Source organism: Artibeus jamaicensis, unplaced genomic scaffold (genome assembly GCF_021234435.1).
Source record: "Artibeus jamaicensis isolate MK-2021 breed Jamaican fruit bat unplaced genomic scaffold, CSHL_Jam_final scaffold_1964, whole genome shotgun sequence".
In the NCBI taxonomy this organism is placed as follows: Eukaryota; Metazoa; Chordata; class Mammalia; order Chiroptera; family Phyllostomidae; genus Artibeus; species Artibeus jamaicensis.
Genome location: NW_026522030.1, coordinates 40662866 through 40690650, shown reverse-complemented (window position 1 = coordinate 40690650; position 27785 = coordinate 40662866). Strand labels below are relative to the sequence as shown.

The window sequence follows — 27785 nt, the reverse complement described above, 5'->3', positions numbered from 1 at the left end:
CTTCCTAAACTATATTCTAAAAGGCATTGGATTTACAAGATCTTAATAGGTGATACAGAAAAACAAGGTTGAGTAAAGGAATTTGGGAAGTAGAAAATTAAAGTTACCTTGTTGCAGGACACGGATATGCGGGTGTGGATCACACACCTCTATCTGCAGGGTCAGCGAGGGGGGTCACTGTCAGGGCGCCCAGCTGGCTGGTTGGCTCTGGACAGTCCCGAGTTAGGCCTATTATCAACAGGCCTCTACTCACTCTCGTTCACATCCAAGTTTGAAACAGTCAATTATACGGTAATCCGAGTTACAGCTGATCCTATTTCCCATAGCTATTTGACCATGGGGCCCATTTTCCTTTCTTTTTGAGGTACATCCCTTGGGACAAATGTCCCAGGGAACACACTTTTGGAACCACCATAAAGTGGGAGGAGAGAGCACGCAGCAGGTGACCTCACTCACAGAGGTCACACCATTGTAATGGTTACAGCCTCGTTTTCATTGAAGCACAGATGCTCACCACTTTATCAACACTTTTAAAAAGACATAAATGTAGTAGATGGCGACTCCTCGGTGGCTGAATCCATAGTACTACTCTATTGCCACCACGGAAGTTTCTGAAGAAATACTTCATTTGCTTCCAGGTTAGATACATGTTCCCTACGCTCATCAAATGTGGCTGGGTTTTCCATTTGGAAGCAATCCACAAAGAAACGGTTCCAAATGTTAAGCCAGGATTTCTTAAAACACAACTCATCCCAAAATCTTCAAAGAGAAAGCAGATATGCTCTAGCAAAGATGGTGAAATAGAAGTGCTCTAAAAGCAGAATTGTAAGCACAGCATCAGTACTCTAAGCACCGTAACCTAAACTGCCTCACCATCATTAAACCTCTTAAGCAATCAGCACCTGCATGACATACTCCAGGCAAAAACAAGTAGAAGAGTGGGACTTGCCAAGGAAACATGAACCGCAGCCATTACCTGATAGTGCTTCAGGGTCCCGTTAATGAGGAGGGCGGACTGCTTCTCCACCCTCTCGGAGATGGCGTGAGCCACGGTGTAGTAGGACTGGGAGCCTCTGGCACTGCACTGCATGCTGTACTCATCGTCCACGTCCTGCTTAGCTGTCCTGAGGCAGAGGAAACGGAGAATCAAGCACAGGAATTTTGGTGCATGCGTTTTTATTTCATCCCATTCAAAACACAAGTGAATGGAAGGCCTGACATAGCTGCAGTGAGTATGGTTTACTTACCACCTACCACTTATTTGCCTGGCAATTAAAATACATTGTCTGTAATCCTCACAAAGACTAAGCAAGGCAGACATCATTACTTTCATCCCCAGTTTAGGCATGTGGACAACTTCAGGCTCGGAGAGATTGATTAATTTGCCTATCGCATAAAAGGTAGTGGAGACAGAATCTGAACGCAGGCCCACTTGACCTCAAATGACTGACATGCACATGGGCCACACCTGCAGATTAACCCTGGGCCTGTGAGGCTGTGCTAGGCACTTGGCATGCAAAGATAAATCCTATTCACAGGACACCGTCTAAAGCTCGGAGGACAGGTGAGAGAGGGCTGACGTGGACATGAGAGACAGGAAAGGCAGAAGGTAGTCAGTCTTCTGTTTTCTAGGCCAGGTTAAGGAACCAGTATTTCATTCTAGAGGCAATGAGGAGTCATTGAGGGTTCTTAAACCTTTCAGGGAGGGGGCCGACTGCTAAAACAGAGGCTCTTAAAGTGGGTCACACAGCCCTGTAGTAAAAGGAGAAATGATTAGAAGGTCTATCTGGTTTTTTCTTTAAATTTCATCACTTTATCATGTTCCATTTGCATATCGTTTCACTGCAATTCCCTTTGATACAGAGGCACATGTGCAAAGAGCTGTGCAGACCACTGACGCAGAGGATGAACAGGGCACAGCACACAGCTGGGCGCGCAGACGGAAGGGGGAGGAGAGGGTTCCCAGGATGCTGGAGTGATTCTGGGCGGGAGTTGTGGCAGACTGGCTTGGCAACAGAGACAGAGGAGGGAACGGTGTGTCTCACTTGGGTTTCTGAGTGAGTGTGGATGCCACTGAGGGAGGGAGGGAGGGAGGGAAGGCAGTGAAGCAGCCAGCTAGAGGGCCAGGTGGGACCGCTTCAGTCTGAGACAGAGTGCATGTGACAGGAGAAGAGCCCAGGAGTGATCCTGAGCAGGGGAAGGGGGCTCAGAAGGGAGAAGAGGACAGGGCGCAGGAGAGGAGCAACCCTAAGCCCTGGGGCCTGGTGGCCAGGAGCTCAGTGGTGACTTCTGACAGCAGTGTTTCAAGTGGAGCATGGGAAGGAGGCCAGGTTCCTTCCCCAAAATGTTCTAAAAGGGAATTCATAACACCTAATTTATGTCATGAGATGCATCTGCAAGGAAGAAGGTTCTCGGGAGATACACACTCAATGATCTGCTTAGCGTCCTTCTCAGAAACTTCTTCACTGTTTGGATCCAGAAGTATTTTCTCTTCGGTTTCCTGACGACTGGACTCTTCTTCCTCATCCTGGGGAAGGAGCAAAGACAGGGGAAGATTCCATTTTCACAAGGAAATCTCTATGACCAGCACTTTCCGAAAAGAGACTAAATGGTGTTCAGCTTCACAAATGAAGTAAATAAAATTAAGGAAGTAGATTTCACACCTACCTAAACCAGGTAATACACAACCATTCCTTTGCTGTTTAAATCATTGAATGAGAGAACGAAAGGGACCTTCTGAGGATCCTCTGGAATCTTTGCTCCCAAGAAGACAGAAAAATCATGCCAGAAAGAGGGACATGTCTCTTGAGTTGGTTGGTTACCAAAGAGTCCTGTAGACCACAAATCTCTCACTTACTTAGCAATATTCTATATCCTTCCCTCCAAAGAGACACCTCATATGAGTAGGTGTCTCTGGACACCTCAGTATTGTCCTACTCATAAAAATGTCCTTGCTGATAGGGCCAGTGGGTTTGATGGGCCCGAGGGGTGTCCGCAGTACAGGACTGGAGCCTGTCGGCACATGGCTGTCAGTGGTGCTGCACACCACTCGTTCCCGAAGGCTTAGATGAAAACTGTCAATAACCTGGCAAAGGATTCATTCATTAGGATTCATTTACTGCCTCCCCACCTCTCCACTGCGTACTAAGTTCTGTGGAAGTGTTTGAAAGCTTCACTAAATATTCATTACAATCATTCCTAACCACTGATGTGGAAGGCTAAATCTCTCCACATAATCCAACAGAATTTCCTTTAAAAGTAGATTTAAAAATACAATGCCATTCCATAATTCTTGAGTGAAAAAGTATGAAGTGACACGATATTAATGCTCAAACTCAAGCCTACGATCACAGGTCACTGAGACACGGGGGGTAAAATGAAGAATCGGCACAGCTCCTTCATTCTCCAGGTGAGGAATGAGAGGGGCAGGACCGGCCATGAGTGGGCGGCAGACCCCAGATGAGGTCCTGGGTCTCCGGGCCCACAGTCAGGGGCCTTCTGTTCCTGCCCTTCTAGAGCTGCCTGCGGCCGTCAGTCTTGGGCTGGCGAGTGCAGGTGCAACAGCCTGTTTGGTTTTATCTCTGTCCCTCCCTGGCTCTCTGAGTGAGAAGCTCCTGCCAATGACCCATTCATCCAAGTAAATGAAAATCATTTTTATTTTTATCTATTACTTATTGATTTTAGAGAGAGTGGAAGGAAGAGAGAGGGCAAGGGGAGGAGGAAGGGGGAGAGAGAGGAATATAGAGACAGAGAGAGAGAAACACGGATTATTGTTCCATTTATTCATGCATTCACTGGTTGCTTCTTGCCTGTGCCCTGACCAGGGATTGAACCAGCAACCTTGGCATATCAGGATGACCCTCTAACCAACTGTGCTAACCATCTAGGGCAGAGAAACATTTTTAAAATGTATTTTGTAAGCTTCAACTATCTCAGAGAAAGAGCAGCCTATGAAAAATAAATAGCATGGCTCTAAAAATATTTGCTTTTTACTAGTATGCTTTTAGAAAAACGTAGCTTTTATTGTTCCTTTTCACAAAGTGTCCATGGTAGAGTAATTTAGAAAACATGGGCGCACACAATGGAAGGAAATAACAACTGTCTTAAAATCCTAGTGAGCTGTGACCAGTGCGGTTGCCGCCTGGCCGACAGCACCGGGACAGCCCTGGCCCCGAGGTCCCTCCACACAGGCAAAATCAGTTTCACCAACTGCAATGCTGACAGCGAAGATAAAGGGGCCAGAAACATTCTTTGAATCCTTCCATTTGCAATTATTAAGCATTTCATAGTTGATCTAAAAATTCTTTTATTATTTCGTAATTTCTATTAAAAGCCCACAAGATTACCATTTTAGGTTCTAGATATATTGAGTATCACTTCCGAGAGACTGGAAAATGTGCTTCTCTTGTTCGTAACGAGCATATCCAAGGAATTCAAGCAAGAGTCACGGTTATTTAAAGGGAAACCCAGAGGAACAATAAACTCGTGAAACCGAGCCCATGTTGTCCGTTTTGTCTAAGGTCCTGGACTTTCCAGACGGTTTAGGCAGCGAGCCCTCACAGCGAACCACTGGGCAGCATGGAACTGACCTTCCCGAAGTCATCATCCTTAGTTCTCCCCAGCAGGCCTTTCCACCACTTCCAGTTTAATGCCAGCCTCTCTTTCTTGCTTCCAAATAAATTTAGAATTCGCCAAGTCTCCGTCTGTTGCTCAGGAGCCCTGAAGGTCACTGCACAGCTCCATGTGCCCTGTCAAAGCTTTGGCAAACCCCCACCCCAGTCATCACCCAAAGGCCAAAACAGGAAGGAGACGTGACCGAAGGACATGGGTGCTCCCTCATAAACTTCAAACCAATAAACTCCAAACAGAGATGAATACATACCTCCTCCTCATAATCAGAATCACTCTCTTCACTGTCGGACCTGGGGGCAACTTCGTAACTGCACAAAAGGGAGTGGGGAAGGAGAGGGGGCTTAGTTCTTTAAATCATAAAATAATATATACAAGCATGACTTAACCAGCATGTTCGGTATGCAAGTGACACATGCAGGCAACAGTTTTAATTACTTCAGTAAAGGTTATGTTGTTTTGGGTCCAAGGGTTTTTACAAAGACCACAAAAACCTAAAACCCCCAAGAACCCCAATAATTCTGCTTTATTGCCATACCCAGGATTCATTTCCAACCAGGCATCCAGCTGACTTGCTTTGGGTGCTTCTGGTCCAAATAGGACCTTGCCGGTTTCTGTGTGAGTTACTTTGACAGGAAGGTCACTCATCTGACTGCTCTCATCTATGGGCTAGAAAGGAGAAAAAAAAAAAACCATATCGCTTGGTGTTAAGAAATTCTCCCAATTCTGTGCTGGACATGTCTTAGCCTTCTGGCTGGCTGCCAGCACCTGAACCTTTTTCTGTGAGTGGAAATTTCACCAGCACAAGACCTCAGTTCCCCCAAATGAATGCGCTCAACAAGGTTCTGAATTAGGACCTCTGCAGAGGTTCACGGAGGTAGGGCCCAGCAGGCACACTACGGGGAGGGCAGATGAGCATCAGCAGAGCCAGTGCAGCGAGGTACTGGCTGGCCAAGCTCCTGCCTGCTGCCAGGGCCAGCCATACCCTCACCGATCAGTTGTATGTACAGTGCCAGGTGCAGCCTCAAGTCCGGCTCTCCAGGCTTCCCGGAGATCTGATGACTCACCCAATATCCTATGAATACATTCCCTTCTTACTCCAATCAGGAAGACCCAATTTTTGTCACTCACAACTAAGAACCTCAACCTCCCAAAATCTCCCAGATAACAACTATGGCAAACTCATGGTTTTGGAGAGGATGGGAAAAGCAAAAAGTATGTAACTTGCATCATCTCATTACCGGCCAGTTTGGCTTCTGCAGAACCTGTGTCCTTTATCCAAAATCAAACCTCCAGGTAACTGGACTAACCGTTGGTACCTGTGAGTACGATAAAGCCAAAAGCTCCGCCCCTTACAAATGTGGAGAATAGACCAACTGAGCTGAAGTTCATTATTAGGCTCTCAGTGAAAAATGGATTGCTCCGAAAACTAAGAGAATAAATGAAGTTGCAGGGACTGTGTTTCACCTACTTCAGAGAACGAACTGTTTTAAAAGGCCTAGAGATGGGGTAACCCTATGCCAGTGAGTGCCAGTGAGTAGACAGCGGCCACGTTTCTAAGAACAGACCCCTAAGCAAGATGTCTGTTTGGAAATGCTTGACTTGTGGGTCGTCCAAGTTCTCTATTTCCTTAGAAGTAATAAAATCCAATGTTCAGGCTATTGATTAATTCCAATTTTTTCCTAAATTATTCCTATTTGGAGTTACATAAAAATGATAGGAAAAGTAGAATACGGTAGGTTATTGTCTATAGCTAATGGAAAATGAACACACTCCTAACCTGGTTCTTTCCCCTCCGCCCTTAACAGAGTGCTGTCAAAATAAGAAAGCATATATTAGCAATTTTCCGCAAAAATAACCATTGAGAAAAGAAAAGATTCCCTTTACACTACATTTTTTTTCTTTTAGGTGTGCTCAAGCCGTGGGTGAGAACACCATGCCTTTGCACACCAAGACGATGCCTCTTCCTCATCACTGCAAAAGGCCGCCTGTGATCAAGTGGTAAACCAGGAAATGTGCCATTCGCTACCATCTCCCAAAGAAAAAGCAGACTCCATGATCTTTAACTAGCGTAATACAGCTTATTTCACTGTTTTAGACATCACGCCTCAGACGAGATTGGGATTCACTGTGGCTGGAATGAAACTTTGGCCGAAGCTCTGAATGAGCACAGCAGAGTACTATAATAGGAAAATTGTTTCAAAACAAACTGAGCAATATGTCCACTCTACCAACTTCAGCAAATAACACACGTGCTAAGATTTAAAGGAAAAAAAACAAGTGCATGTCACAGGCCCCAAATCAGCAGGTAATTCTCCCAAGAAGCGGTGAGAGATAAAGCGCCCTCAAACTAGCATGTTAAATCTCTTCCTTGAGCTGGTTAATTATGGACTGACGTGAGGCGTGCTTAGGTCGGGCCGGGCCTTTACAAATTAGAGTGTGTCTGTGTGCTCCAAGATAGAGCATTCTTCCTTCAGAAAAGCCCACTGAGAGTTTCTTACACATTAGACACTTATCCCGATCCTTTCTTTCCTTGTGATGGATTATAGTGGTTAAGCAACATGTATTGTTCACGGAGTTTCTGCACAGACTAGTGGTTCCAGCCTTTCCCCTTGATCCAGGCAGTGCGCATTCACAGCACACTTCACATGCACAGTGACGCCGGACCAGGGAGAGGCGACCCTCCACCCACCCGAAGCCTCCACGTGGGTTTAGCGGAATCTGAGAGGAGAAGGCAGCTTAAAACAGGCTCCTTGCCACCCTGCTCTGGGAGTGTGTCTCCTCCTGTGGACCACGGGCAGGGAATTTGGAGTTTTCAGAAGGAAAAAAAAAAACAATAAATGAGTAACTATTCTTATGATTCAGGAAAATATTGGAAATACTAGAAAATAAAATTTAGAAATATGTGGATGAGTCAACAAATAGAAGCTACATTCTTTACAAACAGAAGCCACATTCTATAGAAATAGAAACCTACAGAAGGTGTACAAAAATAAGTTAACCGAATAAGTTAACCAAATAATTTCAAATTAGTAATAAACTAAGGAAAATGGGTCATAGTTTATGCTTCTGTATCCTTTACTGGGCAAATGCAATTATAGAATCACTTAAGATTTTTACACAATCTATGTATTCCTAAACATATGCTTCTATGTGCACAGAAAATTCTGGAATGATACACAAGAAACATATTATCAGTTGACTGGGAGTCTGAAAAGGAAGTAGATTACCTTTTTGTATATCCCTTTTCTATGACGCTAATGTACTACTCTTTGTACTTAACAGTGAATAGCTGAGTAAAAGCAACACTCGGGTACACAGCAATGACATGGCAAGGTGTGGTAGGGACTCACTGAGCAGACGCCGGAGGGACGGATGCAGATCTCTTACCTCTCCGTCTGGTCCCAGGGCAGACTCCCCTCCCTCTGCATTCTCCTCAGCCTTCTGTAAAACGACAATGCGTCACATTAGGCCTCAACCAAGCAGGTGGGGACAGAAGGACTTCATTGTAACTCTGGGGCATGTAACATCATTTCATTACTACTCGCCCTCATCCAACAAAACTTAAGTATTTATGCCTTTTACTTTAACTTGTTTCCACTAAGAGAAAGTGTGTATTTTATTAGCAGCTTGCAGAGAGTTCTTGAAGGCCAGCTGCAGTTCAAGGCCAGCACACCAGAGATTTGTGGATTGTCTTCTAGGATCCAAAGGGCTTAAGACATTGGCAGCGCCGGCAGGGAGAGGTCCAACCTTCAGTGTTCTCACTCTTGGCACCAAGAAGACAAATCCTGATGCAGTCAGCAAAACTTCACTATTCCCTATTCCCGTAGCAAGTTTGCTAAAAATGTCCATTGAGAATAAACTCTGAACTGCTCTTCAGTCATAAAAATACAAAATGATATAAAACTCTGTGAGCTCTCTGAACGTTTTTCATTCTACCTAATGGGCTTTCATAATGTAAAGTATTTCCACAGTGGGTATTTGTGGAAATTTGAGGCAGATACTGTGATCTCATGAAAAATTCTACCATCTACCATTTCTTAAATAGTCCAATATCTTAGTCCATTAACGTCCATGAGTCTCAAAGACAGCCTAAACGGAAAGCTAAGATTATGTCACATTTTGTACATATCAAAGTGAGTCTCATCTGTAATACACACAAAATAGTCTAAAGTTTCTTACATTTGTAACAACTTCTTTGACAAGTGAAATCTTTAACATCACCTTTACAGAATCCTTATTTTAAAGTTATTACTGGAAAGTTATACTACTTCAGGATAGTATAATGAGAAGAACAACAACAAAAAACTTTAGTCATTTGCTTTATCAAGACATTTAAGAAAATGAGCTTTCCTCCCCTGGGCCCTTTAGTTAATTAAAAATATATATAATGATACAGAATCGATATTAACTTCACTCTGTTTACTTAAGGCATTGATTATACATACACTTATGCTTTCTATGAAAATAACTCAATTGTCTCTCGACAAAACAGCTTTTATAGAAAACGTGCAATGTTCAAAATACAGCCTTTTGTCCATATTGAAGACATGCAGTTTCCATAAGTGTTTGAAAATTCTGAAGTCCTCATACTTTTCTTACAAAAATAGATATATGCGTGTATGCCAAAGCACAAGGCAGAGCAGATAGGAACAGAATGCTCCCTCTGGTTGTGATCTTGCAATAATTTAAGTTTCTATTTATGCCACCCCAAAGTGAAAATGTTTACCAGCTCAAAAGAAATGATCAGCAGCAAAAACACCAGGCCCTTTGTTTAGGCCAGAAACACAGAGAGAACAATGGCAGGGAGGTTCGGAGAAGGTCCCCGCAGCCAGCCCCTGAAGTTTCCGCTTTGGTACTTCTCAGGCACTATACGCAAGCAACTGTTTTTAATTAATGGGAGAAAGTCAATTAATTCTACCATTCTTTCCATACAAATCAGAAATAAGCTGCTAATTTGGCCAACAAAGAAAATCAAATCAGACAATGAATAAGCCAATTTCCAATAGCTAGCTTGTGGAACTGGATCACCATTTCGATGAATAGCTCCTTAAAAAGCTTGAAGGACCATAAATAATAAAATCAAAGCTATTCTGAAGGATACTTTTCTATGAATATGCTATAGACTAGCAAGTGTATTATGTAAAAACTGCCTCATAATCAGGCTTTTCCATTACTTAAAATCCTCTAAGCTGACTTTTCTGCTAGGTATCAAATTTGAGAAGCAATGTAATATTAGATTTAAGAAACTTGGTTCTGGAATTATTCAAGAAATGATGTGCATCTGAACCCCAGCTGGGTCACTATGTGCAAGAGACGTTCACTTGCGTGACCTTGAGCAGATCTTCCGTGTTTGGGTTCCCTGCTTTGTAAATTAGGGGTGGTAACAGTTCCCACTACCACCCAGGGCGTGGCAGGACTGGATCCCAATTCTGACATGTACAACCCAACGTCACATATAATATACACTTCAAGCTCCACAATGTAAAAGACTCAACAATAGTCCAAGGGTTATTCTTGAGTGTCTGTACAAGTCTGCTACAGCACTGTCTGAAAACTAAACTGCGTCGCAAGATTAGAGGGCCAGGGATTTCTGTCTGTTTCCCCCGCCACCCATCACACCTACCAGAGTACCTGGCTTTCAAAAGGCACTAAATAAATATTTGGTGAGTGAATGAAAAAAATGAGTGACTGAATAAGTGAATGCAAGAGCAATGCATATACTCAGTGAAATATTATTATTATTATTATTACTATTATTATTATTACTGTAATTCGGTGCCAATATATGTGCAAGTCAAATAGTTAAGAACGCACACACAATTCCTCATTGACCTGGCCCTCTGTGAGACCTCCCTGGTACGCCCTGCACTTCCACTCCATTCAGCTATGTTGTGGGGTGTGGGAGGAGCCAGGTAGCAGTTTACTCTGCGTCCAGAGTTACCAAGTTCTCCCATCGTGCTTTGGATTCTTTCAGTTTGTACATTTCTGGTTGGTGTTCTTTCATAAATCCATGTTCTCGCATCAAACTGGTATTTTACTTTCTCACCCCTCTAAAAAAAAAAAACCAAAATCCTTCCCTTTTTTAGACACAGGAATAACTCCAAACAGACTGTGATTGATGCTACCTTTGGAACTGACTTTGGACAGTCTCTGAGCACAAGGTGAAGGGCCTGCCAAGTCTCCCACTGCCCCGGGAATGTTCACACAGAGTGAGTTATCTGTGTCATGTGACCACCAACACATCCTATCAATATTACTGACCTGAGCTTCACTTCCAGTGATTAAAAACGAAACACTGAAGTTCATCCATTCATTAGGACTGCAGGAACTTTGTGTTGCCTTCTTCCTACCTGTAAAAAATCTGGAACTAATTGTGCTCAGGGAGGGAGGGAGGAGCGTAATTAACCTGGTCATGGGAGGGGACATGAACCAAATTCCTCATAACTAAGGACAACTTGGGCTCCTAATTCCAAAGGCCAATGTCAATTCACATGATCCATTTAGAATGTTCCAGAACAAAGCTGTGTGCATGGCTACACACCGTCCTTGCAGAAGCAATATAAAATAATCAGTGCTCAAGAAGGGAAAAGAGTCCCTAAATATGAAAATCCCGTTTAAGCTGAACTCAGGAAAACAGACTTCAATAGGCCACTTCATTTATTGTACTTTACCACAACATAGGCCATAAACAACCTCATTTTGTCGAGGAACAGTTTTACACCAAATATTTCACAATCTATTTTAGAAAGTGAATGCATTTTATCCCCCCAGCAGGTGTTACGAGAGCTGAAACAACATTCAAATGTGCTGGCATCTTAAAGACCCATTCAGTTTCAATGGAAACCCCAGCTTGCAGAAATCACTGGGTTATTTTTACTTGAGTGGACCTCTGAGCACTAAGATAGGTGATCGGGCAATAAAAAATACCCAAGAATATCAAATTAACAGGGAATTGCACATTACTTTGGTTGTACCTTGCAGAGAAAACCAGTTCTAACATTTTGACTCAAATAACTGGTTGATCCAGTCAAGCAGGACTTTGATCCAAACTCTGGCTTCCTCCCTTCTGACACCAAACTAATCAAGTAAATCTCATCACTGTGGGGTTGTGTTCGCCAGTCTTTACAATAGCCGCTACACTCAAATGTCCAGAATTACCTAAGAATCTCTCTTTTGCCCACAGAAATGTCCTTGTAGAGAAATGCTGCAATGAACTACATCTTCAGGGAAAACATAACACATAAAAGAACTGAGGAGAGTTGGAAACCTGAATTTAAAACAGACGCCTAAACAACAATACTACTTTGCATTCGATGCTCTTTTTACCAAACATTATTTATACCAAGAGGCTTTTCTGACTTTGTGATATCTAAAAAAGGATAAAAACACATTTTCTCTCATGATTGATGTATTGATCAGGACATTCTGTTGGGAAGGCTCCCCCTCCAAAATGTCTCAGTCCTGAGATTTACTTATGATCGTGGTTGATGAAAGAGAAAGAGAATAAAAGAAGTTGCAGAAAGAAAAGGAAACACCTGATGAAAAAGATCTGGCACAGTTCTCCACGATTCCTGTCAGTGCCACGAGTTTCCGAGAAATGTCACAAATAAATAACAGGGGCATAGTTCTGCTGGTATACACCCCATTGAAAGTTTTGAAGGACAGAATTAAATATTTATTTTCAGCCCGAAGTCAGCAGCTCAGGAAGCTGAACACGTAAAATGGCTAGACTTCTAAGCAGCAGGTTCGGGTCGGGGGTAGCACGGGCTCCTGGCCACCACAGCCCAAGGAAAAACCCTAAAACCCTGTAAGAAACACCTTATTATCACCAGAAACCACTGTAAAGTAGAGGCCCCATAATACACATTCTCTTTGTAGGAGGGAGCTGAGGAGGGAGGGATGAGCAGAGTGCACCAAAAGTTAATAAATCCGCATTTCCTACCACACGCCTCAACAGTCCAAGAACCTATCATTATCCCACAAGGTGATATTCAGTTGATCCTCAACTAGAGAAAACTGGTAGCTACCTATTTACTCAACATCACAGAGAATATACAATGAGGGGGAAAAGATTTTTTATTTCCCAAAACCCTACAATCACATTTTAATAATCGTGACCCTACATTTATATGAGAATAGCTTGATTATAACCAAGATTTACTGAGCACTTACTATGTGCCATGGAACATTCTAAATGATTTAGATAGATTAATTTTCCCATTCAATCCTAACAAATCACCTTCTGACAGGGCAAGAGACTTAAGTGCTAGATAATGGATCTTTTAATGAAATACCCTGTAAGGAAATACAAGCAAATTCATCTGCTATGTTTTCTTATGTAGTTACGAATTTAAAGGATTCTGTGCTAACATGATTTGGACAGTAGTCCAATTTTCTAATCTAGCATGTTTAATCCTATTTGTATACCCCCTGGTGGCTTCATCTAGCGCCCCCCCCCTTTTAGTATCCTGTCATCACCCAGTAGATGATAGAGAATAATCATGGCAAAGGACGGAGGCCTCAAGGTCATGCTAAGTGCACAGAATACTGCATCCATCCTGCCCAACTGCAGAGACTGGTTTCACATAATTGGATATTTCAATTCTTTAAAATTATTCCTCCTCTAACTCCTAAGTAGGTACATACAGTTTATCTCTTTTTCTTCCATTTCAAGGGCATTAATGGAAGACCGGGCTGAGAAGGAGAAGTTTTAGAATGATTTATAAATATATACTTCATAGAAATGGCTCTAATGGTGAGAAGAGAAAATTAAACAAGGTCACAGCAGGTCAAAGGGACCCTTTTCTATTATTCACTAACAACAAGTAAACACAATAAACCCCCCAAGGGGAAAAACAGACTTTTCTGTTACACTGGGGCAATTTTTAAAAAATTATACAGGAGTTTAACACAAAGTAAAAAAATAACTTTTTCAATTACATTACAAAGTCAATCACGCTCCTCTCTAACAGCAGTGTTCTTTGAGCAATATGTATCTTAGTTGTCTTACAAATGTTGCCACCAGCTCAATGCTATTAGTTCACTAGATAAAAAAGGTTGTCTCAATACAAAGGTTTACTGATGCCTTTCTTTATTAAAGCCAGTGCAGTGAGGTACAGGATCGTGTTCGGTTCTATGGGAAAACGCTGAAAGGGACGGCACAGAATTTTGAAGCTTCTGTATACAGTGCTTTTCCCCGACAGAGAAATGGCAATGAGCAACCGTCCATCGTTCGCTCTAATGGAGGAAAGAAGAACCACTGAGAATCCAAGTGCCAAATAATCAACTTTTGAAAGCACCTGTTTTATTTGCACAATTAAAGCTGCACCTGAAATAGGGTAACTCACTTTGAACTTGGTCTCAAAGTCCCGTGAAAGAGACAGTTTTCAGAAAGGACTAGGAAGGGGCCCGTTTCTTTTTTACCTTCTTTATCATTTCTCCCGGCAGGAGGGCCCAGGAGGGAAACACGGCCTGTCCCCCCTAGTCCTGCTAAGAGCAGGGGAGGCCCCGATGCTAGGCATTCTGAGAGTGTGCCAGGGAAGAGGCAGGTAGCGGACTGATTGCGAAGTAATAATTCTGCATCCTCAGCCACGTGAGATCATCAATGGGATGTGCCCGGGGGAGATCCACAAGGCAGGCGGGAAGTGGCTTTGCTATTATTATTCATTTGCTAGGAAATCAGGCCCTATCCCCAATTTGACTCACAGCATTCCCTCGCAAAATTCATTTGTCACAGTTTATAAATATATATTTATATGCATATTTGATTAACATCTGTCTGTTTCTCTCTCTTTTTTTTTCTCTTTCTCTGTCATTGGTTAAATTGAGAGGGCTGGCAAGAGTGCTCTGCCTCACCATTGTTTCCTTTCTCTCCCCGCCCCCCCCCCCCCCATCCAGCACACAGTGCCTCCTTCATAGTAACTGTTCGGTTAGCGTCTACTGGGCAAATGAACAAAACAGAGTAAGTGCTACTAGCAAACCTGAAGGCAAGGGTTTGGAAGCAGAGAGCCAAACTACAGATCATCAGAGCTGGCAACACCATGAAAAATATTGTGACAGGTCCCTGCTCTGTACGAATTTTTTAAAAAAGGCATAATCATTATCACTCAATTATGTCTCTTTCTATGATGATATAATGGTTAAACAGCATGGCAGGAATCTATTATTTATAAACCAGAAGTTCCAATCTAGGCCATTAGCTTTTAATCACAAAGAAATGCAGAATAGGAACTTAAATTCTAAAAACACTAACAGTGACCTTTTAGTGACAACCTCTGAGAAATACAGGTCTAGATTCAGGAAAACTAAAACTGCCATTTTGTGGAATCCATTTACAGAATGTTACAGAGTTGTTTCTGTTTGCCTACGTGCTCTTCGTGAACTCTGAAAATGTCTTTCTAAGTCAGAAATTGGGAGATGAAGTCTGCAAAGCCTATCACGCTACCTTGACAAGAAAATGTATTCCTCGCCACCCAAGTGTCTAAATCCTGAGTCATTCCTCGTTCATCTTCACAAGAAGGGAAGCTGTGTTACACTAAGGAGATCAGGAGCCAGAGGGCACCTTCTCAATCATTTATTCCTCCTCTTTAATTACGAAACAGGTATGAGAATTCAGGAGCCATGAAATTAATTATTTTTAGAAAAACATTTTTGTTCAATTATTCAGTTCAGAGAATAAATGATTAAATGCCACCCAGCCTCAGCCTCCACAATTCTTCCTGTTTGTACCTGAACCAATTAGCACTTACTGTGAAAACAAAGTATCAACCAAGAACTCAGCTACCCGACTACTTAAGCTTCAAAAAAGAGCTATATTCACAGGCCTACACTAGCATGTTGCCCTTGAACTGGGACACAGTATCTGTAGAGCAGCAATTCTATCTTACCTTTCACTTCTGTGTTCTGTGATCACCTAAACCCCGGAGCTGGACACTTGGCTGAGTGCGGCACAAGGCCGCTGAACTAAATGAACAATTTTGGCATCGCCGTCTGTCCAAATAATCGGGCTGAAATTTGTTCCAAAAGTGCCCTGAAGCTATCTCTTACATTTTCCCATGGTTTCTTCCAACCAGTACCTTGCTTTTTGTTCTTAATTTTCACTCCAGTTTCTTAACTGAGCGACACTGCACCACACTTAAGAAAACAGTTCATCGTGCTTGTGTTTCCCCTTTTTCTTGACCACCTGTATTTAATTTTTAAAGGTTGTAAGAAACAACAGGAATATAAAGTGCACTATTTCAGTTTAAAACATCCTATCCATTACACCCTCATGTCCAATCTGTTGTCTAGTACGCCCAATCAACTCTTTCACGTCATACCCATTGATATGAGTGATTTTCCCAATCCAGTAATCTAACTCTTGCTTCAGTGTGGTAAGAAGTATTCATTAAAGAGCAACACATGCCTTAAACTGGTCTTTGACTCAGCCGCTGCCAGCAGAGCACTCACCTTCTTCCTCCTCCTCCTCTTCTTCTTCTCTTTGGCTGCCTGGGCTTGCTTGTGCTCCCAAACCAGGTTGGTCAGGTTGGCCACATACTCATCGGTCTGCTGTAGAAGGTATGCTAAACGCCTGTCTTTCTTTTGATCAATGAGTTTTCTGTAGCCCTCTTCATCTTCAGCCTGTTAAGGAAAGAAGAGCATGATGGGAGCATCACAGAAGTTTGCAGACACCTTGTCTGCTCATCCCTCCCTTGGATGGTCTGAACTCTGACTGGTGGTGAGTGCAGGAAATTGAATGTTTCTGGCTACAAGAATTCTCGCACACAGTCTGGGACTGGGGGGAATGGGGGCGGGGGGTGTCTAGTTGCGGGATTGCAGGGTTCGCAGCAAAGTCAGGGTGCATAGCCACACTCCTTATGTGGTGTGACCGAGCACTTTGGGTCAACTCTGTTCTTTTGTGTTTCTTGCACAAACAATGCTAAAATTTGACAATTCACCATCTGAAGTTTATTCTTAACTTTGTATTCTGGAAATTTTCGAGTATAAGAAAAAAATAGAGAGAATAGAATAATCTCTCATATAACCAACACCAAGCAACAAAAATAAACTCGAGGTGAATCCTTTCATCTCCTCCCCTCTCTCTTCCTCAAACTCCTCTCTTCCTCAAACTCCTCCCCTCAATCCCCAAATGGACTGTCTTGAAGCAAATTCTAGATGTAATATTCTTTCCTTTAAAAATATTCCCATAAGTGCTTCTAATGGCAAGTAATAAAATGAGCATTAAACAAAACACCCCTTATACTTAAAAGCATTACAAACATTGTGGTTGACAGGGAAAGTCAAATCTGGAGGATTTCTGTCACAGGTTGCCACTGTGCTATGGGCTTGGGTGACTGAAGACAAGTCATTTGCTACTTAGGTCTAATATCACTGAGCAAGAAACCAGTAAGCAACACTACAAGGTTAAATGGAATAAAAACTCGGATGTCCTCTGAGCCATTTCAAGAGAAAACTTTTTCATACAGCCCAACAATAGGACATATCATGTGGTACAGAGTAAAGGAACACAGTGCCAAATCTTTAAGGGGCATCTGCGTCTCCAGCTCAGAGGTGTCACTCCTGCGCGTGCCCCAGTGACAGCAGTTCCATCCCTCGGTCTGGCTGCTGTTTGCCCCGTGGATGAACAGGAGCCTCAAACGCTATTATAGCTCTAATTGCTTTGCGTTATGGTTGATCTCACTCGAAGAAAGACTGATAAAGAACTTCAGTTTCTCTGTTATCTGTATATCCCATCATTTAATTGCAAAAATTAATGATTTGCAAATGCCTAATCATTAGTGTCAGACCAATCTGTTACTGAAGTTCTAATATAGTTTCACTTCAGTTAAATCAGGCAAATTTGAATGCTTACTGCTCAAATTGCTATTAAAACGGTCTCCCGAGCTAGTTACAAATTTCTGGGGCAGTCTTCCTCCTCCCACAGAAAAAGAGAAAAAGGCAGGAGAAGAGGGTGAGATTGAGGTGTGCCTGGACACAGAGCCTTTTAAAATGTGGTGCTGACTCCCTGAAACCCAAAAAAATTGTGGGGAAAAAATGCAAACCAGCAAGGAAGACCTGTCAGTTGGAATTTTTCCAAGACATAATTATGGGCTGTGGAAACTTTCTGTCCATGCACTCCTCAGGAACCGTGCCCCAGATAGCATCTGCATGTCTCGGATCATTGTAGATAACACACACTTCTGTGAAATTTATGGTGTCCTGTGAGGTCCAGTTTCCAAACCCCCCCCCAAAACAAAACAAACAAAACACAGGCCAATGACATACCAATCCCTTCTGTGTTACATATCCACTAAAAAATAGTGCAAAATCAACGATCCCTGACTTGCCGTCGGAAATACTCCGGCTATTAACAAAAATGCAACATTTCAAAATCAACTTCAAGATCACTTTTTACACTGCTAGAGAAAAAAAAATTCTGGCATGAAGAAAAGACAAGAGCTTCAAAAAATTAGACCTCTTTAGATTCCATGACACAACGTCATGAGATATTCATTTAAAACAACATACACCATTAGTCTCAGAGAAGTGATATTTTTTAAACTGCCATTTCCAGCCTTCCAGACCTGGGTATGAAAACTCCGGCGAGATATAGTACCTGCCTTGATGTGAGGAGCTACAATCTGAACAGCAATGCCCTGCTAGAAAATGAAAGCACCACACTCACCAGGTGTAGCCAGAGATCTGTAGCATGCCTTGTCTAGGAAAGTGAGGATGTTTGACTCCAGCTCCGTGAAGTTAAAGGAACACATTCATACGTTTGGTAAGCAGCTTTTACTTTCTCCTTCTACCACCGCACACTTAACACTCTCCACACTGGGGGTGAGAGGAGCATTTTCCTGGGTTCCGGGAGGCGAGCCCCTTACCATTAGTCTGCGCATTCTCTCCTTTTCGATCCGCTCCGTCTCCTTCTTCTGCTCCCTCTCAGTGTTGGCGTGCCACGTCGCCACTGCTTTGGAGAGCTTCTGGATCTTCCCAGCCACCGAGCGATGATATTCCTTGAAATCTTTTGCGTGTTGTAAAATACTGTTCAGGTATTCCTAAAGGATTCCAAGGGTGGGGGTGAGGGGAGAAAAGTATACTAAAAATTCACTTCCCAATGCCCTTGAGGTTTTAGTGTTGTCCGAGAAAAACTCTCACTGTGTAGTTAACCACAGTGAAAGACTACAAGCTGGGGACTATTCTGGGTTAGATGCCCTGGTATGTCTCCATAACTGAGGTGTGGGCTACGGGGCTGGTGGGGAAGATGACCCTTCCAGGTTTATTTTGGTGCCAGCCTTTGGGGGAGAAGTCTCTGAGCTTTGAGAATGGGACCATATGAAAACAGAAAGATCGGGAATGGAGGGAAACCTGCAAAATGGCAATGACAAAATTAAAAGCCAATTGTTCTCCAATAAACCTGAGGGAGATAAGTATCTCCAGTGAGAATTATGTTATAAAAGTAATATTTCTTCTGCTCTAAGTACCTTAGAATTGTGAACCAAGATTTCATAGGGAACTGAAATCTCCATATGTAATTTTTATACTATTTTAAATAGAGGAGGGGTAAGTGTACCCTTACTTACACTAAATCCAAATTTTACAAATAAAACTAGGCTAGGCAGTAAACTGAACACAAAAAGAAACAGAAGTTCTAAGATTATGACCCCAAATCAAATCCTCCATCTAAATATTTCCAACCCCCTAGAAAGGAATATTTTTAAGTGTTTGCCCTGGTAAAACCCCCAAAATGAGCCCTTTGAAGATCCCTGGATGCTACATTTGTATGTGTTTTAAAAATAACTTTTTGCTCTCTTCTTTTCTTTTCCAAGTCCCCCAGGACATTGCTCTAGGAATCCTGTACCCAGCAGCTTTCCTGGGATTATGAAAATGACACCTGACTGGCACTAAGAAAGCTCACTTACCTTGCTTTAGCCTAAGTTTCCTCAACTACAAAATGGTGTGGTCAGGCTATGTAAGCTGCAAGGACCTTTCCTGCTCTGTGATACCACCGCCGTCCACTACAGCACGTTTTCCAGCCTTCCTGACTCCATCTAGTGACTTAGTTGGGCGTGTCTGTAAGATGAGAAATGCACAGCCCCAGACCAAGTACCTGATGCTTCTGCCGGCGTTTTCTCTCCTGCTCAATTTTCTGCTGCTTTTCTAGTTTCTCTGTCATGCGGGCCTCTCTTAGAGTTTGGCGTTTGCTTCGCTTATAGGCTTTGGAGTTGAGAGCTGTCTCCAGGGTTGTGTCCCGACGCATGCAAGCCACCACCTCCTGTCTCAGCTGTCAAAAGGAAAGCAGTTGGAATTGTGAAAAAATAAATATCTGCTATGTGAACAAAAAAAAAAAAAAAAAAAGAAAGTCTCCCTGAACAAGGGCCAGGTTCCTGATCCTCACCCTTCTCCCTTCTCTTCTCTGCGACTCTACAGGTTTCTCCACCACGGTTTTTGCCTTTTAGCCTTTGAAGGGACTAAATCACACCAAATTTAGGTGGTATTTTTCAAAGATGGTATAACTTTTCTTTCCAAATAATTCAGGGGAAAAGAACAGTTATAGCACTATAACAGTAAAAAAAATAAAGTAGATATTGTTCTGGCTTTTAAATAAATTCATTCATTCATTTAATTATTTTAATGATAGTAATTTATTAATAAAAATTTAAAACATTTTGCTTTTTTGTTTTTATTTTTATTATTATTATTTTAATTTAATCTTTACTGTATTCTTTTAAAGATTTATTATTTTTTTTAGAGAGGGGAAGGGAGGGAGAAAGAGGAGAGAAACATCAATGTGTGGTTGCCTCTTGCACACCCACTGAGGACCTGCCTTGCAACCCAGGCATGTGCGCTGACTGGGAATTGGACCAGTGACCCTTTGGTTCGCAGGCTGGCACTCAGTCCACTGAGCCACACCAGCCAGGGCTGCATTTTGTTTTGTTTTAAATGCCATACTAACATGGTCCTTGTGTTTAAAGACAAACTTTAATGATGTTCTGCAAAAAGAATAAAAGGATTACTTCCTGTTTGTGTACAATGGCAGCAGCTACTCAAACAATGTTAATTCATAGTCTCAGATAAAAAAGAGAAAATACTAGTTTGGGCTTCCTTCCACTTCTAACAATGATATTCTTGTAGGATATTCAAAGTTTGTACTATACTATGAACTTCTTTTAGATGATCATAAAAATAAAAACTTATCCATATTGTAGGTTATATGATGGTAGAAAGTGAGAATTGCAAATATACATTAAAATAATAATTTAATTGAATCTGAAATCAGCATCGATTACAATTAATTTCATTGGGAAACTTCATAGATAAGAGATTTTTTTCAATAATATCAAGCAAAAATCAGAGATTAATAAGAGTTTGGTCTAGTGACGTTAATTTGAATATCATTTATTCCTAAAAACATACTTGGGTAATATTCTTTAAACAAGGTTTTATCAAATACTTTATCAATACATTTTATGAAGTCACTTATAAGAAGGAAATAAATGAAACTCAGAGACTTTCTCCCTTCTTTCCTCCCTCCTTCCTTCCTCCCTTCCTTCCTTCCTCTTTCTCTCTCTCTCTTTCAATTTAAGCTCTAATCTAATCTCACAAATCTATGGCCCAGTAAGTACCCAGCCACACAGATGCCCTCCAATGATATTATAACCAATAAGGCAAATGTACTCCCAAGTTCATATGACAAATAGCAAGTGAGGTGGCCTTGTGATTTTAATCACATCCTTCAACAAATCAAGTCATGCAACTTAACACTTCCACACTACTTTCTTTCATTAATAATTCATGTTGTATGCCCAAGACCTCAACCAAACAAACCCATCTGACTGGTGACAAAGCACTCCTGTTCCCATTTGGTCGGATGAGGCAGCACGCGGACCAGGAGACGTGCACCTTTTGGGTTCATAAGATAAAACTCACCAATGTGAATATTAGCTCTACTTCATTCCACTAGTTTCCCATTGCCTTAGCAATTCTAAAAGAGATCATTATGCTTGCTTGCTTTTATTAATAAGTGGCTTCTAGCCAGTCCAGTAGAAATAACTCAGTGATTTACATAATACGTAGGTCTGACGTGATCGAATGGGCCACACTTGTGTTGTGACGAACGATCAATAGTTGCAAAACACAGATTTATGTGTTTCTATAAATGATGAACTATTAATCTTACTAAATTAATAATGAGTAGCTATCATCTTGGTTAAAATATTTTCATGGTCATGCCTAGGGCTATACATTTGTGTTCACAAAGAAGCTCTATCTACCACCTGATTGTCTTTCTTTGGAGTCATAAAGGCAAACATGAGCAACCTCACTTGTTCTGAAGGTTTCCCCTCAGCAGCAGGTGCTATTCCTCTAATTTTGTAAACCATAGTGCAGAAGAAAAAAATGTCTCTGATACACAAATGAGCAAAATTGAATAACAAGCAGTTCATCTTCATTCCTTTTAGCTCTATGCTGCTGGTCTAAAAGATAAAATATCTTACTAAGTTTATGTCTTTATAACAATATTGAACAGACTTGGGGAAACACACTTATCTCAAACAATTACATTTACTTCCTACATCTCAGGTTTGCTGGGGAAAAGGTATTACCTGACGTTGGAAATTGAGTAACCGAAGTGCTTTCAGTTCCACGGTTGCTTTGGTTCGTAAATCTGGTGGCAAAGAGCCAGGCAGATTCTCCAGTTCTTGTATCCTGTGAGCTATGCGAGCCTGAAGCCTGAAGGAGATGATAAAATGGGGGCAGGAGAGGTGGAAATACACATTATAGTTTAGTCTTAAATGATAAACAGTAACATTAGGTTCAAGTTCTTGGCGAAACCTATTCCAGACACTCATGGCTGATTTCTGACACCCAAACCAGATTTTTCTGATGTTAAACAAAGAAAAGCTACCCTTGAATTAATGCAGACAGGTGCTGTATGTTGCTTAACACTCTGGTCTTGTATATAATCTTTCTCTAACACCCTAGAGAGAAGGCTCAGGATCCATGTTAAGAGGAAAGTCAAGTGCCATTGCTCTCTGTGAACAGAGAGGCAGGACAGTTTGACTTGCTCCCCGAGGCCCAGCCAGCCAGCCCTAGCGCAGGGCTGAAACAACAGTTTTCTTTCTAAAGTCTGGTTGCATCCTAAGGCAACGGGGCCATTTGCCCTCCTGGCCAAGATGCTGATGATAACGGCCTTTAAGGCTCAGTGAACAAGAGCAGTTTTAGGTGCTGAGGCCACAGAAATCAGCCAACCCAAAACATTTGGAGAGAGTGCCCTGCCAACTACAGCCACTTCCTCTGAGCACAGCTTGCCAGAGGAAAAAAAAGAAAAGGCAAAGGAGGCATTTTTGAAAATCAGGTTGGGGGCAGCAGCAAATAGCGAAGTAATCAGTTTTTAAAAACTGGGCGTTTCTAGAAGAGGATGGCTGGGGCTTCTCATTTTAGACACCATCAAATATATAACTGCAAGCAGTCCCTCATAATAAACTATAAAAGACACCCGCCTTCCTTATGCATTTGGGATACCATTACTGTTATCCATTTAAACCCTGGGTTTTGGAGTTCACCTGGATCCTTTTCCTACAAATAATTACAGGCCATTTAAATCTTAGAGCTATCTTTTCCAAAATCGGGGGCGAAACTGTCTTGGAAGAGATTTCAACAAAGACAGACGAGCAATAAAAAAGTCAATACGTGAAACTAAATTAACTTTAACTGTGATGAGTTAAGTACATTTATTGCACCGTTTTATTTGATTCCCGCTCATACACACACCCCTACAAGGTATAATGGTGCTGTGTTAATGATGAGAAAAGAGAAGTTTGGCAACATTAATGAACACGTCAACTTCACAGGGCTAGCTAAGTAGGGGTTCTAGACTGATCCTCCTTTGCCTGAAACCAACACCACTGCAGAGTAATTAAAATACACTTTCTAACTGAGAACATTACTCAAGCTCAACGATTAATGTTGATAAGGAGCCCTGGCTGGTTTAGCTCAGTGAATTGAGCACGGGCCTATGAAACATAGGGTCACCGGTTCGATTCCCAGTCAGAGCACATGCCTGGGTTACAGGACAGGTTCCCACTAAGGGACACATGAAAGGCAACTACACATTGATGTTTCTCTCCCACTCTTTCTCCTTCCCTTCCCCTCTGTCTAAAAATAAATAAATAAAATATTTAAAAAAAATTTTTTTAAATGTTGATAAGGAGTTTGTTAAAAATTAGTATTATGGTTTTGTCAACCTTTACCATGATGTAGTACATATAGTAATGTAAAACAGTAAAACCTGTGACTTAGATGCTAAAAAATATCTTAAGAAGCAGGCAGCAAACACAAGGCCCGCAGGTGGATTCTGGACCGGCACCTTGTGTCTACCTGGCAGCAGCACTGAGCTCCCTGCCCCTAGTTAAGGAGCAGTTACATTTACACAATCCTAAATCACATTCGGCCCTTGGAAGGCAACCGTGAGGCTGATGTGGCCCCCAGTGAAAATGAGTTTGACACCCCTGTCTTAGGATGTCATGCAGCCCAAATATGAAAATGATTGTTGTTTTTTTAAACTTACAGTTGTTTGCTTTGGCAGAGAAATAAAATGTCCTCTTCTTCAAAATTTTAAAAATGATAGTAAAGGAAATGCATTGTCTTTCATTGACTTCACTTCAAAGAATATTATGGCAGATTCCTATTTTATTTGATATACAAGTTATTAATTCTGATTTACCGAATGATTTATTATCATGATGCGCTACTACAGTATTCTCTCAGTTACTGTGTCACTGTTTCAGCTACACATATCAACACAATCACACTAGTAGATGGTCTACCCCTGTGACAGACTAAAAATCTGTTAGTCCAAACAATAATAAGCTTCTATCATATTACTCTTTTTGGTCGAATTGTTTAAGCTCTCCCAACTTCTTCTATGATCCTTATAGTACTGATACAAGATTATTATTATGTCTTTTTAAAATTTTTCAATGTCCAAACCAAACATCTACTTCATTCATCCCATTCAATTTCTTGAATGGCCACATAGCTCCAAATCTCCAAATATGGCAACAGATCGTACATTTTAACAATTAAGACATTAAGAAGAAAACCTATTATGGATTTTTTCCCAGTATACAATTGAAAGGAAAGAAACTAAACTGAAACAATCTGACACAATCTTATTTGTGGAATGAGGCCATCACACAGGGAAAATTAGCATCATAGTGGGGCGAGAGGAGGGCCACCAGTCTGGTTATTCTGCTTCCTTGGTCCTGGAGGTGTCACGGTCTTTTTTTTATTTGAAAATTCCAGAGCCCAAACTATACCTTGGTATTCTGGTTTACTTTCTTTGACAAAGTAGGTCAGGTGCTAAATTAAAGTAATAGCTGCTTTTTCCTTAATCTTCTAAAGGACTAAATAAATAATCTTCGGAGAGCTGGACTGACAGTACAGAGATTAAATCACACTGCACTGGTCAGGTGGGAGCTGGGGAGGGTGGAGGGGAAGAAGGGAGGTGAGGACTGGGGGCGGGCGCAGCCTTGGGGGACTGGGGCACTGGAGTCGGTGAGGAGCTAGGCGGGGAGGGTGCACTTCCTCCTGAAATGGCTGCTTCTCCAAGGGGTTGGTAATCTGTCAGGGAATCTCAGATTCCCCAGCACAAAAGATTCTCTCTTTTATGAAAGGGAGGCAAGAAGTACAAAGTACAAACGTGCAAACTATAGGAGATGAAAAAGGGTAGTTTCCATACTAAAATTACATGCATTCAGTTCAGCACGTGGGGAGTGCGGGTGGGGACAAAGGTACAGGCAGGGCTTCTTTAACACAGAAAATTTTGTCTTTTTGTGGTGGTGGTTGTTAATAGAAATCTTCATTTTAAATAATGCTTCTCTCCAGACAATTTCATCTTCCTGTCAATGGGATTCAGCAGGTAGTCCGATAAGGAGATTCAAGATTCTAAACTTCACGAAACAACAACAGATGTAATACTGCGTGACTGCAGGAGACTCATTTAGTGTCCTCACGAGCACAGAAAATTGAAGCGGAATTAGGTCACTCAAGTTTTTCATACAGATTGAGCAGTAAATCAAGAGGGGTGGCTGTTCTGGCAAGAAAAAAAGTTCCATTAAAGGCAACAGATATTTGTTCAGGTCCAGAGGAGAAGTTTATGATTCCTGTAGGAGAGTCATTTGAACAGAAAATGACACTGGTACATTTTGTTCTTTCAAGGAGCTGAGTGACACTTTAAAAAAGAGAGAGAGGGAGACTGACTTTTTGTAACTCTGCCGATAAAGTGGCCCTTGGTAATTTCTGAGAAGGAATGAATACGAGGGCAGGACAAAAAACCCCACAAAAACGGGAAAAAAAACCCGCAGACTATGTTTGCTTCCTGAAGCAAGGAGGGTACACTACTGTCTTCAAACTGATTCTGAGCTCACACCAACGAGAGCTCTTCCTTCAAATGTGAACTGCATCTCGCAGGCAGCATGAACACTTGTGGACTTGGCTGACACGCTAACGTGACAATGCTGGAACACTTCTGCCCAAACATCTAACTCTAATGGAAGAACTGAAGTTAGGAATACGGATGGGGCGAAGAAAGTGTGCCAGAAAGGCAAGACACAGCCACACAAAAAGCACTGGGAGGATCCCCCTGACAGTTACTACAAAGAAAAGCAATAAAGCTCCATCGTAAGAGAAAGGATCCAATTTAAATGGGAAACCAGGGTTTTAACTAGAGACCATACAGATCTGCAATAAAATATTTATATACATAATCATATACATGCTGTCATTAAATAAAGAAGGTCAACTTGTCATAAACCTGGTTTTATGATGAACAAGGGACTTAACACTAAAAAATTGAAGATTCTGCCCTGGCCGGTGTGGCTTGGTTGGTTGGAGCATCGTCTCATGGACCGAGGGGTCATGGGTTCCATTCATAGTCAGGGCACCTGCCTGGGTTGCAGGTTCATTCACTGGTCAGGGCGCAGATGAGAGGCAACCCATCGATGTGTCTCTCCCTCTCTCTTTCCTTCCTTTACCCTCTCTCTAAAATCAATAAGCATATCCTTGGGTGAAGATAAAAAAGTAAAAAAAAAAAAATATTCTGACAATTCCCTTCCAATTTTCATTGATAAGATAAATGATATTAGTGATTATTGTAATGGTCAAAGAAATGAACATCTGTTAAAGAATTTCTGACAGATAATTATCCTCAAACTAAGTTTATAAAATTGTAAAAGAGATTTTTTCAGACCTTGCTCAAATCCTTGATCAGAAGGTAAAGATGTACTAGACCCATCCCATTACCAACGCTGAAGGTGAAGCAAGCCATTCTCTCAAAGAGAGGAAAGTGGGCAAGTTTCTTAGCTGTTTTTACAAGTGCCTAAGGGACCTCATCTCACCCTTCGTTAGGGGATAAATTTAACTAACCTCAGCAGGTGAACCATTTATCTTCACATAGGCAGAGGCCAGCTATGGCTCTATAAAGAAGATAAAAGATGCCCCTGCCATGCAGCCAGCACAGACCTGTGCTTCTCCTCAAGGCGGCCACGGGAAAATTCAGTCCAAAACTCCCGCCAGCGGTTTGGACCCAGGGCTGTCAGATCAGTCATTTCAAAGCCAGGCAGCCTTACGAAAGGAGGCATTTACCATGTAAAAATAAGGATATGAAAAATAGCCATTCTACTACATTTTACAATGCTTATAGTTTAAAAGGTACTGACACTGTTTTTCTTTCTACAGGAGTAAAAGAAAGAGATTTTCATGCACTGGAATAGGCCAAATAGTGCTACTCAATTCTGTACACTTTGGGAGACCAACCGCTAAGATCAGTTCCAGAAAAGGTGGAACAATGAACTCAGTACAAGAAAGGCCTGCAGTTAAAGTTCTGGTGGAAATGCTAAAGAAAATTTAAGCCTCAGTAAAATGCACACACACAGAAATACAACACAGGCTGAATGGAGGGTAAAATGCAGACATATCTCTAGGCACAGAGAGTAATGAGAGTAATTCACATGACTTGACGAAGGTACTGGTAGCTTTGTACCTTCAGGGTATGAAAAAATAAATGTTTGCTCATAGGAAGTCAGAATTTTAGCGTGACTAAACAACACTCTCTATCCCATGTACTGTCTTTCAAAAACACACTTTCTTTATAGCAGCATAAAGAAAGGACTGCA

The 27785-nt window shown here is 41.8% G+C and overlaps 1 protein-coding gene across 5 annotated transcripts in view; it reads right to left on the bottom strand.

The window, feature by feature from the left end:
- SMARCA2 (SWI/SNF related, matrix associated, actin dependent regulator of chromatin, subfamily a, member 2) overlaps positions 1-27785 on the bottom strand; it is a 163733-nt gene that overhangs the window by 103328 nt on the left and 32620 nt on the right. For all 5 annotated transcript variants that reach the window (XM_037141776.2, XM_037141781.2, XM_037141780.2 and 2 more), the window contains exons 6-14: positions 22215-22341; positions 19721-19894; positions 18495-18668; positions 16081-16251; positions 8020-8073; positions 5168-5298; positions 4883-4940; positions 2427-2527; positions 977-1124 (exon numbers count right to left, since the gene is read on the bottom strand). In XM_037141776.2, the coding sequence (XP_036997671.2) occupies positions 977-1124; positions 2427-2527; positions 4883-4940; positions 5168-5298; positions 8020-8073; positions 16081-16251; positions 18495-18668; positions 19721-19894; positions 22215-22341 (1138 nt within the window). The remainder of the gene's footprint in view (positions 1-976; positions 1125-2426; positions 2528-4882; positions 4941-5167; positions 5299-8019; positions 8074-16080; positions 16252-18494; positions 18669-19720; positions 19895-22214; positions 22342-27785) is intronic.